This window comes from Sorex fumeus, unplaced genomic scaffold, assembly GCF_029834395.1.
Source record: "Sorex fumeus unplaced genomic scaffold, SorFum_2.1 ptg000025l, whole genome shotgun sequence".
Classification (NCBI taxonomy): Eukaryota; Metazoa; Chordata; class Mammalia; order Eulipotyphla; family Soricidae; genus Sorex; species Sorex fumeus.
In genome coordinates this window covers 1,363,298-1,375,804 of record NW_026606082.1, presented here as the reverse complement: position 1 = coordinate 1,375,804, position 12,507 = coordinate 1,363,298, and the positions used below count along the sequence as shown (strand labels likewise).

Genomic DNA, 12,507 nt, shown 5'->3' with positions numbered 1-12,507 from the left:
TCCAAAAATAATTTATTTCACCCATTTCCTGGTGGGTTCCTCTGCCATCTCCGTTCCTGGGTCACAGATAGTCATCAAACTGTCCCTCCAAGACTGGGAGGCCTCCCCCACACAGGAGACGCACGGGACCCCCAAGCAGCGTGATTCTTTCCCCTCAGGGGAGGACTCTTCCCCCCCACCCCACTCCCGTCAGCCCCCACACCACAGCCCTGACCAGAGCCGTCGCCAGGTTTCTCAAATCTCGGACACCCTCCAGCATCCCAGCTGAGGGGGCCACGTCGCTGACCTCCAAACTGGCATAACATGTGGCACCCCCGAACTGCCCATCACAGACGGAGGGGCCCGCTCCCTTCCCCACCTCTGGCCAGAGGCAGGTGGCCGGGACGGCGTGGGTCGCAGAAGCCCAGAGTGTGCTGGCCCCAGGGGCCAGTACTGGCGGCTGAGCCTGTTGCAAAGACCTGTCTGTGCCAACGGTGACGGTGGGTGGCTCTCACGACCCAGTCCCTGCCCCTTGGGGTCCGATCCGGTCACGGACAGAAGCCAGCGGGTAAGGGGGTGAGCCTGGGGACTCGCAGAGGCCCTCCGCACACCCCGCAAGTCCCACCAGCTGCGCCTGCGCCCACACTCAGCCTTGTCCTTGTTCTCCAGGGTAAGGGATGAGCAGGCCGGGGGGCCGGGGGCCACAGGAAGTCTCAGAATGTGCCAGAAGCCGTGGCCAAGCAGTTCTCTTTGGTTTCTTTCCTCCATCCATCCAAGTCCCCGCTCAAAGCGCCTGACACCCTCATGGTTCACCAGGGGCCTGGCAGGGAACACAGGAGCATTTCAGTCTTCAATTTGGGAAAAAAAAAAAATATTCATCTGATCTCCAAGCTCTCCTCGGCTTGTTTATTGGGCCAAGATAGCCACGGACGTCAAGGCCGGGCCTGGAAATTAAAAAAATATAAGAGTCTGCCACGCGATACAAAGGGGATGAAGCCCCGGGTCCCCCGCACGAGGCCCGGGAGGGTGGGAGGAGGATGTGGGGGTGCTCGGGTCGATCCCACTCCAGGATGCGGCTGCCACGCTGTCTTCAGGCAAAGCCAAGGTCGCTCCTTGTCGGCCCGGGGAGACGCGGCTCGTTCTGCCCGGCAGGTCACTCGGGAGCCTTTTATTGAGACCGAAGTCTGGGGCCAGTTACCTGGCCCCAAGATTTTTTTTTTCTTTTAAAGCAAATCCCCCAAATCCTGGCAAGACGTTGCGGCCGGCGGTTCGCTGCGGTTTCTATTGCCCGTGGTCCTGGGAGTGGCCAGAGGGCTGGGGTCAGGTGGACGCTGGGCTGTCCATGGTAGACAGGAGCTGGGCCAGCTGGGCGCGCTCGGCCGCGCTGATGTGTTGGCTCAAGTGCATCATACAATCCACGGCCACTTCGGGGTTCTCCTCGACCAGGCTGTGGGGAGGGGGGCAGGAGAAGGGGTGACGTCATTCCTGCACAGGGTTCCTGGGGGGGTGCAACCCAGAAAGGCCAGCGTCTCCCCGTGGGGGTCCCCGGGAGGGTGATGGTTCTGTGGGGGGAGAGGACTGGGGTGCCCCGAGGGCCGACAGCTGACCCTGCTGGTCACTAGCAGGGTGGCCACAATTTGAGGCTTCCCCTGAAACTCAGTTTCAAGGCCCCAAAGGAGGCGGGTGGTTCCTGCCTCCCAGAAGAGGGGGCAACCCTACCCCCGCCCCAGGAAAGACTGGGTTTGTTTTCTTTTCTTTTCTTTTTTGGGTCACACCCGACGATGCTTAGGGATTACTCCTGGTGGTGCTCAGGAGACCCTCTGGGATGCTGGGAATCGAACCTGGGTCGGCCATGTGCAAGGCAGACGCCCGACCTGCTATGCTACCGCTCCAGCACCCCCCCAGGAGAGACTGATGTGAACCCAGAAACCCCCTTCTGGGTCCCCTTCCCCAACAGAAGTGGGAGGGGCCACACCCTCCGGTGCTCCTGGATAACGCCTGGCTCTGCACTGGAATTACTCTTGGTGGGATTCAGGGGACCCGATGGGGCTTGGGGGAGCAAACCCAGGCCTGCCCCACGCTCGCCAGGCAGGCGCCCACCCAGCTGGACTCTCTCTCCAGCCCCACTGGGCAGCGGGTGTTAAGCAAACACCTGGGCCTGGCGCTGGTGGCGGGTCCCAGAGGCCACTGGGCGGGCGGCTGGAGGCGGAGCCGGCCAAGTCGAGTCCCTCCCCGTCCCGGGGGCCCCAGCTCACCCCCGGATGGTCTTGAGCACCGCGTCGCGCTTCAGGTACTTGATGTTGTCCCCGATGGTGGAGCGCAGCCCGTCCCCCACCTGCCAGTGCTGCTCCAGCCACTGCACCACCATCTGGTTGTTCTCCCACAGGTAGGCCTGGGTGGGGCGGAGGGGCGTCAGCGAGGGGGCCGCCCCGCGCCCGCCGCCCGCGGCCACCCCTCCACCGCGCGCACCCGCGCACCTTGACGGCGCCCTCGGTCTCCACGAACCAGCGGCGCAGCATGGACTGGATGTGGACGTGGCTGAGCGGGCCGCACGCGCGCAGGACCTCCTGCTTGACCTGGTCCTCCAGCAGGAGCCGGCGGAGGCGCCAGTACAGGAAGGTGCGCGACGTCCTCCACTCCAGCACGTCCTGCGCGGGCAAGGTCACACCCGCTGGCACCAGGGCCGGGGTAGGGGGAGTGGCCGCCACGAGGGCGCAGGGCGTCTGGTGGGGGTCACCAGTGGACCCGGGGAGGAGCAATGATCCCTGATGGTGCTAAACACGTGCAGGGGTATGTTCCCAGCTTGGCTGCTGGCTGCGGACTTTTTTTCCCTTTTTTTTTCTTTTTTGGGGCTGGAGGGATAGCACAGCGGTAGGGCGTTTGCCTTGCGCGCAGCCAGCCCGGCCGAGCCGGGTTTGATTCCTCCACCCTTCTCGGAGAGCCCAGCAAGCTACCGAGAGTATCTCGCCCGTATGGCAAAGCCTGGCAAGCTCCCCGTGACGTATTCGATATGCCAGACACAGTAACAAGAAGTCTCGCAATGGAGACGTTACTGGGCCCGCTCGAGCAAATCCGTGAACAGCGGGAGGACAGTGACGGTGTCAGTGACAGGGTCACACCCAGCCATGCTTCAGCAGGTAGGGCGTTTGCCTTGCACGCGGCCGACCCGGGTTCGATTCCTCCCGGCAAGCATGGAGAGTATCTCGCCCGCTCGGCAAAGCCTGGCCAGCTATCTGTGACGTACTGGATATGCCAAAAACTGTAACAACAAGTCTCACAATTTGTTGTGAGATGTTACTGGTGCCCGCTCGAGCAAATCGATGAGCGACGGGAGGACAGTGCTACAGTGCAGGGCTACCCAGCGATGCTCAGGGCTTCCTCCTGGCTCTGCACTCAGGAATCACTCCTGGTGGTGCTCGGGGGAACCATACGGGATGCCGGGGATCTGACCTGGGTCGGCCTCGTGCAAGGCAAACACCCAACCCGCTGTACTGTCGCTCCAGCCCTGACTGCGGATTTTCAATACGGCTGATACCTGGTCCCAGCCCTGGGGATTTGGAATTTACTGGTTCAGAGAGTCAACTGGCCACTGAGGGGCTTTGTTTATTTTAGATTGGCTTTTTGGGTCACGCCAGGCAATGCTCGGGGGTTCCTCCTGGCTCTACACTCAGGAATTACTTCTGGCGGTGCTTGGGGGTCCCTATGGGATGCTGGGGGTCGAGCCCTGGTCGACCGCGTGCCAGGCAAACGCCCTTCCTGCCGTGCTATAGTTCTGGTCCTCTTTGTGTTTCTGATTTGGGGCGACTCCCAGCTTGGTGCTCAGAGGCTAGAACCCTGAGCTCCAGCTCAATGATGTCTCCCTGCCCTGAGGTTCTTAAAAAAAAGGTAACCGCAAACCCAACATAAATCCACAAATAGTTCTCCATATGATTTCTTTTTCTTTGCCGTTTGGTTTTCTTTTTGTTTGGGGCAGTGCTCAGGGGTCACTCCTGGCAGTGCTCAGGGCTGGAACCGGGATCTGCCTTGTGCAAGGCAAGCGCCCTCCCCCCCGCACTCTCTCTGGCCCCGGGTGTCCAACTAAAGCCACCCCAACCCTGCCGGAGGGGACTCCGGAGGCTGGGACCGGGGGCGCCCAGGGCTCTCACCGAGATCACGCCCTTCTCCAGCATGCGGCCGGGAGTGTCGTGCAGGTCGGCGAACTGCACTGCCACCTGGTGGTAGATGGGCAGCAACTGCTCCTCGCGGTCCTTCAACTGCGCCTCCAGCTCCCGCACTTCCTGGTCCGAGAGCTTCTTGGAGGCTGCAGGAGCAGAGGGTTGCCCGGGGTTAGGCCTGGGGAGATCAGGACCCGCGCCCGGGTACCTGCACCCCGGCATCCTGTGGGGCCCGGAAACACACTCCCCGCCCGCAGCGAGTTCCACGGCCACCGGATGCTTCTGTGAGCCGGGAAACGAAAATACGTGTGACCCCCTTTATTGGGATGACCGCTGAGTCTCTGTTGGGGGGGCGGGGGAGCACACCTGGCTGTGCTCAGGGATCACTCCTGGCTCGAGGCTCAAGGATCACTCCCTCCTGGCAGTGCTGGGGTGTGGGGGTGGCATATGAGATGCCAGAGACAGCAGAACCTGGGTCGGCAATGTGCAAGGCAGAGCCCCCAGCTGCACCCTCTCCAGCCCCGGACGCACAACTGAAAATCATTAATGACTTTGTAACTAATTAACAATGATTCAATAATCCCCTCCCCCCCTTTTTCCCTTGGGGAGGCCACACCCAGTGGTGCTCAGATCTTACTCCTGGCTCTGCACTCAGGGAACATTCCTGGATGTGCTCAGCGGACCGTTTGGGGCGCCAAGGATGAAACCTGGGTTGGCCGCGTGCAAGACAAATGCCCCCCCAATGCACTATTGCTCTGACCCCAATAAAAAACTTTTTTTTAAAATATAAAGAAATAATGGAGATTCCACCTAAACTCAGAAAACAGAAGGAAAAAATACTCCTGGATTCAGTCTCGTAAGTCAGAAATATCCTCACACCAAGCCAGGAAAAAACAATGTAACATGCAGGCACACAGACGTACACGCACACACACACACACATACACACACAGACTGCACATGCTTGCGGTACACACCTACGTGCACACACGCACACGCAGACACCACATACATGCTCACATACAATACACTGAGCACACGCACGTACACACACGCATGCAGACACTACATGCATACATACGTACAACACACTGCACACACGCGCACACACACACACATGCGTGTGCGTGCAAATACGCTGTGCACACACACACAAGACAGGAGTGAAAATACAGTGGCCAGCACCGTTACTGAATTAATCACTGCCAACTAATAACAGTAATAACGAACTTTTTTTTTTTTTTTTTTTTTGCTTTTTGGGTCACACCTGGCGATGCACAGGGGTTGCTCCTGGCTCTGCACTCAGAAATTACTCCTGGCCGTGCTCAGGGGTCCCTATGGGATGCTGGGAATCGAACCCAGGTTGGCCGCATGCAAGGCCAACGCCCTCCCCGCCGTGCCATCGCTCCAGCCCCAGTAACGGCCATTTCAAAGGAATCCCCTCTAAAGTCATGTGTGAACGCAAAGCTATTCACTTCCACAACACTGGTCAAGTCCTGTGATTGGAAATTTAACGTCTGATGGTGGGACATTCTAGAGAGACGCTTCGCCGTGAGAAACGCTGACGTTCCTCTGGGAACTTTGTGTGTGCTGGGAAATGAATCACTCTTGTTTGCAGAGTTTCAGGCATTTCGCTTCATGAGAACATCTAAGATGGGCTCCGCAGCCTTGCCCAGACAGTGGCCCCTTCTGACCAAGGTCCCTTCCTGTGGCCCCAAGTTGGCCAGCCTCATGCTGTGGCCCCCAGGGGGATGTCCTGGGGCCCCAGGGGCCGCGACGGCCCTGGCTGATCAGTGCTCACGAGTCCTGCAGCTGTGCTTGGGAGGGATTTTTCCCACGCCCAGCTGCGTCCCTGAGGTGCCTCCGAATCCGGACCCAAGGCAGACGCCGGTCAGAGCCTCTTACCCAGCTGCTCCACAAGTTTCTTGTAAACTGGGTCGATCCTCTTCATCGCTTTTGTGAGATCTTTCTGTCGGAACTTAATCTCCACGGTTCCTTCTGGCTCCAGAACACCCCCCCTGAAAAAAGAAGAGGCGGGGGTGGGAATGTCTCCGCGACTCTCCCAAATGACAGCCAGAAGACGTGGGCTGAAGGCAAGAGAGCTGGGAAATCTGGGGCTCAGGATTCACTTTTCCAAGGACTTGGCTGTGTGATCCCGGGCAAGACAGTGTCCCTCTCTGATCATCTACCTCTCTGCCCATACAACAAAGAACGGCATGTAAGGCACTTGCCTTGCACTCAGCCAACTTGGGTTCTATCCCTGGCACCCCTTCCAGGAGTGACCCATGAGTGCAGAATTAAAAAAAAAAAGCAACTAGAGCTGTGCTTTAAAGCTCCCCCAATTATAATGATGCAGAAGGCTCATGCAGAGATAGCACAGCGGGTGGGGCGTTTGCCTTGCATGAGGCTGACCCAGGTTCGATCCCCAGCATCCCATATGGTCCCCCAAGCACCGCCAGGAGTAATTCCTGAGTGCAGAACCAGGAGTGACCCCTGAGCATCACTGTGACCCAAAAAGGAAAAAAAAAAATAAAAAAGAGAAGACTCAACTAGGACAAACAGCCCGGCAAATTCTCAGACAGGGACTCAAGAACCTCATGATGAGATACAACAAATTTCTCATTTAAACAATGTGATTCGGGGCTGGAGCACTAGCACAGCGGGGAGGGCGTTTGCCTTGCACGCGGCCGACCCGGGTTCGATTCCCAGCATCCCATAGGGTCCCCTGAGCACTGCCAGGAGTGACTCCTGAGTGCAAAGCCAGGAGTAACCCCTGTGCATCGCCGGATGTGACCCCTCCCAAAAAAAGTAAAAAATAAAAAGTTAAAATTAAAATTAAAAAAACGTGATTTTTTTATACTTCTTGATTTTCATATTGGAGCTTTGTTATCTAATAAATTATCAACTTGCATCGACAGTTGTGACTTTGGTACCCGTTAGAATGAACTTTCCAAAAATAAGTAAAAGTTCCCCTAATGCTGGCAGGCCCTCTGGCTTCAGGAGGCAGTGGAGCCCAGCCCCTGCTCTGCAGTCTTCCCCTTACAGTGCTCCTGGTCCCCTCCGCACACAAAAAAGGCACCACGAGGAATCCAACAGGGTCCCAGGAGAGCTGCCCCCCTCACGGCTTCATGAGAACATCTAAGATGGGCTCCTCAGCCTTGCCCAGACAGTGGCCCCTTCTGACCAAGGTCCCTTGGTCACTCCCCACCCCCACTCTCTTCCCTTTTCTTAGCCTGGAGGCTTCTTCCCCCCCATTTGTTTATTTTTGGGGCCACACCCAGTGATGCTCAGGAATCACTCCAGATGGGACTCAGGGGACCTTACGGGATGCTGGGGATGGAACCCGGGTTGGCCGCGTGCCAGGCAAGCGCCCTTCCCGCTGAACTATCGCTCGGGGCCCTTGAGGAATATTCTCTATGCAGCTGAGCTTCCTGGTGGCCAGTGTAAAAAGCTCGTTCTCGGTGCTCATGCCCTCAGACTCCCCAAAGCGCCCCTCAGGAGGGTTTGGCTCATTCGCTCCCCTCTCCCTTGGGCCCCCCATCACAAGGCCGAGCGTGATGCCTGGTACACGGGCGTGCTCTGACCCTTACTGAATTAAAAGCCTGAGTCAGAGGGCGGACACGGGGGCCCAGGCCCGAGGCTGAGCCGCTCTCAGGCCTGACGTGTGCACAGCACGTAGCCGGATATGAGGGCCAGGGGCACTGTGCTCTGGGCAGCCCTCCGGGAGGCTGCCAAAGGATGATTCCGCCCGACAGGGGGCTAAGAGGACCGGCAGAGTGGACAGTGCTAGGGCACATCAGCCTGGCATGCCCGCCACGCGTTAGATCCTGGGCACCGCAGAGTCGCCTGGCCCAGGTAATCGGGCACTGCGGGGCCCGAGAGTGCCACATCCGCAGGCCCTTGCATTAAGTCACTGGCCTCACTGGCTGAGAATCCCCGGAGGAGGGGCCGAGGGGCCTCCTGAACACTACTTGGGAGCGCCCTCCCCCATAAAAAGGTGAAGAGGGGAGGTCTTGAGAGAGAGATCAGTAGATTGCCTTGGGTTCTAACACACACACACACACACACACACACACACACACACACACACACCGTGCACACACACACACATACATACACCCTAGGGTTCTAACACACATGCACACACGCGCACACACACACACATACACACACCCTAGGGTTCTAACACACGCACACATCCCTACTGCCTCCCCTCTTGGACTGGGACCCTCTCGTGCCAACTCTGATCTGGCCATCAGTTTAGCCAGCAGTTCCCCACCATCCACTAGGACCCAGGCACCGAGCCAGGCCCTTACCAATATGAAACAGAATAAAGCACAGCCCTGGGGGTCAGAGCGATCATACAGCGGGGAGGGTGTTTGCCTTGCACACAGCCCGCCTGGGTTCGATCCCTGGTATCCTGGCATCCCATATGGTCCCCTGAGTACCGCTAGGAGTAATTCCTGAGTGCAGAGCCAGGAGGACCTCTGAGCACTGCCGGGTGTGACCCAAGAAGCCAAACAAACAAAAAAAAATTAAAAATTAAAAAAACAAACCAAAAAACCACACAGCCCTGGAGGGACTCGGTTTATAGGATCTGAGAGTCAGGCGAGAGGCAGACCCTGTCCTATTTCCCTTTTCCGCCCAGTTGCCTTGGCATGCAGGTGCTTTTGGCCTTTTCTTAGTCTTTTTCTTTCTTTCTTTGGGGCTTCCTCCTGGCAGTGCTTAGAGAACTGGACGGGGTGGTGGGGATCGAACCCGGGTTGGCTGCATGCAAAACAATCGCCCTACCTGCTGTTCTGTTGCTCTGGCCCATAGTTGTGTGTTTTTTTTTCCCCTTTAATTGCAAGTTTCTTTTTTTTTCTTTTTTTTTTTTGCTTTTTGTGTCACACCCGGTGCTGTACAGGGGTTACTCCTGGCTCTGCTCAGGAGTTACTCCTGGCAGTGCTCAGGGGACCATACGGGATGCTGGGAATCGAACCCGGGTCAGCCGCGTGCAAACGCCCTACCGCTGTGCTATCTCTCCAGCCCCTAATTGCAAGTTTCTTGGGGAAGCAGGTAAGTCTCCGTTGAGCAAGAACCATTTCTCCAGCACCTCCCAGTGCACCGGCCACTAACTGTCCTGACAAAAGCAGGTCCTGCACAGGGGGGCGGGGCTCCGGGTGCTGGGTGATGCCCGGGCAGGGGTGGGGCAGGAGGGCACCCACCTGCTCTCTTTGTCTGCGTACATCTCGATGCACAGGGGGTTGATGGTGGGGTCCACCACCACCCAGGAGCCTCCCCGGAGCTCAGCGTAGGGCGGGATGTAGATGAGAATGGGCTGTTTGTACTGCCGCAGGCCGTCCACGATGTAGGCGCCGAACTTCAGCACCTGGTCGTACATGTCTGCAAAGCACAGTGGCCGCCTGCTGGGCGGAGGGGTCTTCCGGCCCCCCGCACGGGTCCACGCAGTCATACGCAACTGCCTCTGTCATTCCAGGGCCCGGACACAGACGCATCCCGGCAGCTCCCAGCTCCCAGCATGGGGGGGGGGGGGGGTGGCCCGTGGGCACATCGCGGGCGCAGGAGGGGCCTGGGTGTTCCCATTATAACAGGACACCTGACCCCACAATTCCCTCCAACTCTGCCTTGGAGATGTCCTCGCCTGGGCTGCCTTCCTGGCTCACCCGTCAGTGCATAGAACCACCCCCAAAACCAGGGAAGGCTCAGCCCACAGAGAAGTACCCTGTGCAGGGGAGGGAAACTGAGGCTCAGAGTGGTCACTGGCTTGCAAGGAGTCCCAGCCGGCTTGTTCACTGCTCCTTCCCCTGCGCCGTTGAGGGCCACGTCTTGAGCCGCCGTTTTGAAGTGAGCTTAGTGGCTTAAGGACACTGGACAGCTCTGTCCCCTGCTCCCCGCGAGGATGTGACTACCAGGGACTCTGTCTGCCCAAGATCGCGGAGGCCTCCTGCACCTGCCCCCTCACGGTGGGGCCCGCGCTCGGTCACATCGGGAACCTTCGTTCCTCAGCTGGGAATTGGACGCACACTCCCGGAACTGCTCTTGTTCTCGGGGAGTGGGAAGAGGGTCTGAGTGAGGGGCAGGGAGGGGGGGGATGTCCTGGTCTCTGGGGTACCCAGGGGGCGCAGATCCCTTACCCTTCATGCCCCCGGAGAACCCCCTCCAGTTGGCAAAGATCATCAAGGGCAGCTTCTCCCGGTTGAAGTCCTTGATGGCCTGGGCCGTCTTGAAGGCCGAGTCTGGGAACCACACCTGGCCCGCCTGCTGAATGATCTAGAACACGGAGTCGCCAGGGTCAGAGTGTCGGGGCCCGAGGGGACCAGAGACAGCAGCTGGGCAGGGGTGGGGACTTTGGAGGGAGGGTCCACCTCTTGCCCCGAGGGGCTGTCTGCCCCTCCCACGCAGCCCCACGGGGGTCCAGGAGCCCCTCTCCAGGCTTCAAGGGTGCCCAGCAGGTGGGCAGTTGCCTGGCTGGGGCAGGGCCTGCCTCCCTCTGTGCCATGCCCCCGTGGTGGCACTGCTTCACAGAGCCCTGCTCTTCTCTCAGGAGGAAAAAGACGGTGACAGCCCCTTCCACAACCCGCACGGCGGGAACAACCAGAGAAAACCGGGGGCCCAGGGCACTCGCCCCCACCAGCGGGGCCAGCCCCCCTCACCTTGGCCTCGGAATCCAGGTTGGCGGGGTCTGCGGGCACGGCTACCTCCACGGTCCGCGTCTCCACAGCGATCACTCCCACCGGGATGCCCCCCAGCCTGGAAGGTGGGGTGCAGGGAACCAAGTGTTGGTGGTAGCCCCGCCTGACCCTGCCTGTGCCTGAGGGGCACAGTCCTGAGGTTTCCTGGGGCAAGCACCGGGGCTGCCCTCTGATCCCCCGAGGGGGACACTACAGCGGGTTCTGGGGCCTGACCCTCAGCCCAAGCTCGGCGGAGACCCCCGAATCCGCTGAGTGATCCGGATTCCCTCCCCCCAGCCAGGCCCCACGCAGGGGAAGTGTCCTGGGGTGGAGGTCACTGCCCAGATACTGGGGAGTCCTGACACCCCGCGTGGGGCTGCAGCTAGGGGTTACCTGGCTCGTCCCGTCACCACGGTCTGGGCCCAGGGCTGCAGGATTTCCCGGAAGCTGCCCTGGTCGAAGAAGCCGCTCTGCCAAGAGCCCTTCATGGCTGTGGGTGAGAGATGAAACCCAGGGGAAGGATGGCTGCTGGGCCGGTGCCCCGTGCTCCCTGGACACCAGCTCCCCAGCCTAAGGACAGCCTGGCCACCAGAGCCCACGTGCCTCTTCTTTTTCTTTTCTTTTCTTTCTTTTTGGGTCATACCCGGTGATGCGCAAGGGTTACTTCTGGCTCAGGCACTCGGGAATTACTCCTGGTGGTACTCAGGGGACCATATGGGATGCTGGGAATCGAACCCGCATCGGCTGCGTGTAAGGCAAATGCCCTACCTGCTGTGCTATCGCTCCAGCCCGCCTTTTGTATTTTGAAAAAAAAAATTAATAAAGGTCACTCCCAGCAGAGACGTGGGAGGACCCGGGGCATCCAGGGTCACTTGGAGCCAGGGACCGAACTCAGGGCCTCCCCGTACACAGCCCATGGGGCCTCCCGGGGCTCCGTGTTCCTTTCACTCTGGAAAATTACACTCTGGAAAACCAGCCCCTGGCCCGAACCACCCAAAAACAAACTATAGAAGGAAACCCAGCGGGGCTGGAGCAACATGACAGTAGGGAGGGCACTTGTCTTCCACGCGGCTGACCTGGGTTCAATCCCCGGCATCCCACATGGTCCCCCAAGCACTGCCAAGACAGTCTCCTGAACTCAGAGCTAGGAGTAACCCCAACACTAACACATAATAAGAACACAACAACAACGATCAAAATCAGGCTGCAAGAGACACAACAAGTCAGGAATCCCAGCCCTAGAGAACGACCCCCCCACCCCCCGCCACATCAAGGCCAACAGAGATCCCAGTTATAGCTCAGCTTCTTCCTCGAGGCTGACAGAAGCTTCGGGCCTCTGGTCAAAGCCTTTATACTTACTTGGGTGCGGCCGCCCTGCCAGCATCCACCGGGGGTCGTAGGGAGCCCTGGACGGGTGAAACTCAATTTCCCGGTCAATGGGATCAGTGGGTGTGATGATGGGGACAGGGCTGTGGTTGTCCTGGAAGAGACGCCACCACGGGGTGGCCAGCGGCTCAGGGTCCGGTGCTGGACACGGTGCCCATGGCCTGCTCCGAACACGTGCCTTGTGAAGCTGCAACTAGGCTTGGCACAGCATCCAGACCCCACTTGGGGGTTGAAGTCAACACTCTGCTTCCCCTCGGGTTCCCCCGAGAGCCTGGCTGTGCCCCCAAGCCTCCCCCCGGCCCCCATCTCGAGAA

The 12,507-nt window shown here is 59.1% G+C and overlaps 1 protein-coding gene across 1 annotated transcript in view; it reads right to left on the bottom strand.

Annotated features, from left to right (window-relative positions):
- The window catches only part of ACACB (acetyl-CoA carboxylase beta), a 94,292-nt gene continuing 81,785 nt past the window's right edge, over window positions 1-12,507 (bottom strand). Inside the window, exons 43-52 of the mRNA XM_056114498.1 lie at window positions 12,167-12,287; window positions 11,201-11,297; window positions 10,790-10,886; window positions 10,271-10,406; window positions 9,341-9,518; window positions 6,039-6,151; window positions 4,125-4,279; window positions 2,457-2,627; window positions 2,235-2,371; window positions 1-1,426 (exon numbers count right to left, since the gene is read on the bottom strand). Of these exons, the coding sequence (XP_055970473.1) occupies window positions 1,300-1,426; window positions 2,235-2,371; window positions 2,457-2,627; window positions 4,125-4,279; window positions 6,039-6,151; window positions 9,341-9,518; window positions 10,271-10,406; window positions 10,790-10,886; window positions 11,201-11,297; window positions 12,167-12,287 (1,332 nt within the window). The 3' untranslated portion in view covers window positions 1-1,299. The remainder of the gene's footprint in view (window positions 1,427-2,234; window positions 2,372-2,456; window positions 2,628-4,124; window positions 4,280-6,038; window positions 6,152-9,340; window positions 9,519-10,270; window positions 10,407-10,789; window positions 10,887-11,200; window positions 11,298-12,166; window positions 12,288-12,507) is intronic.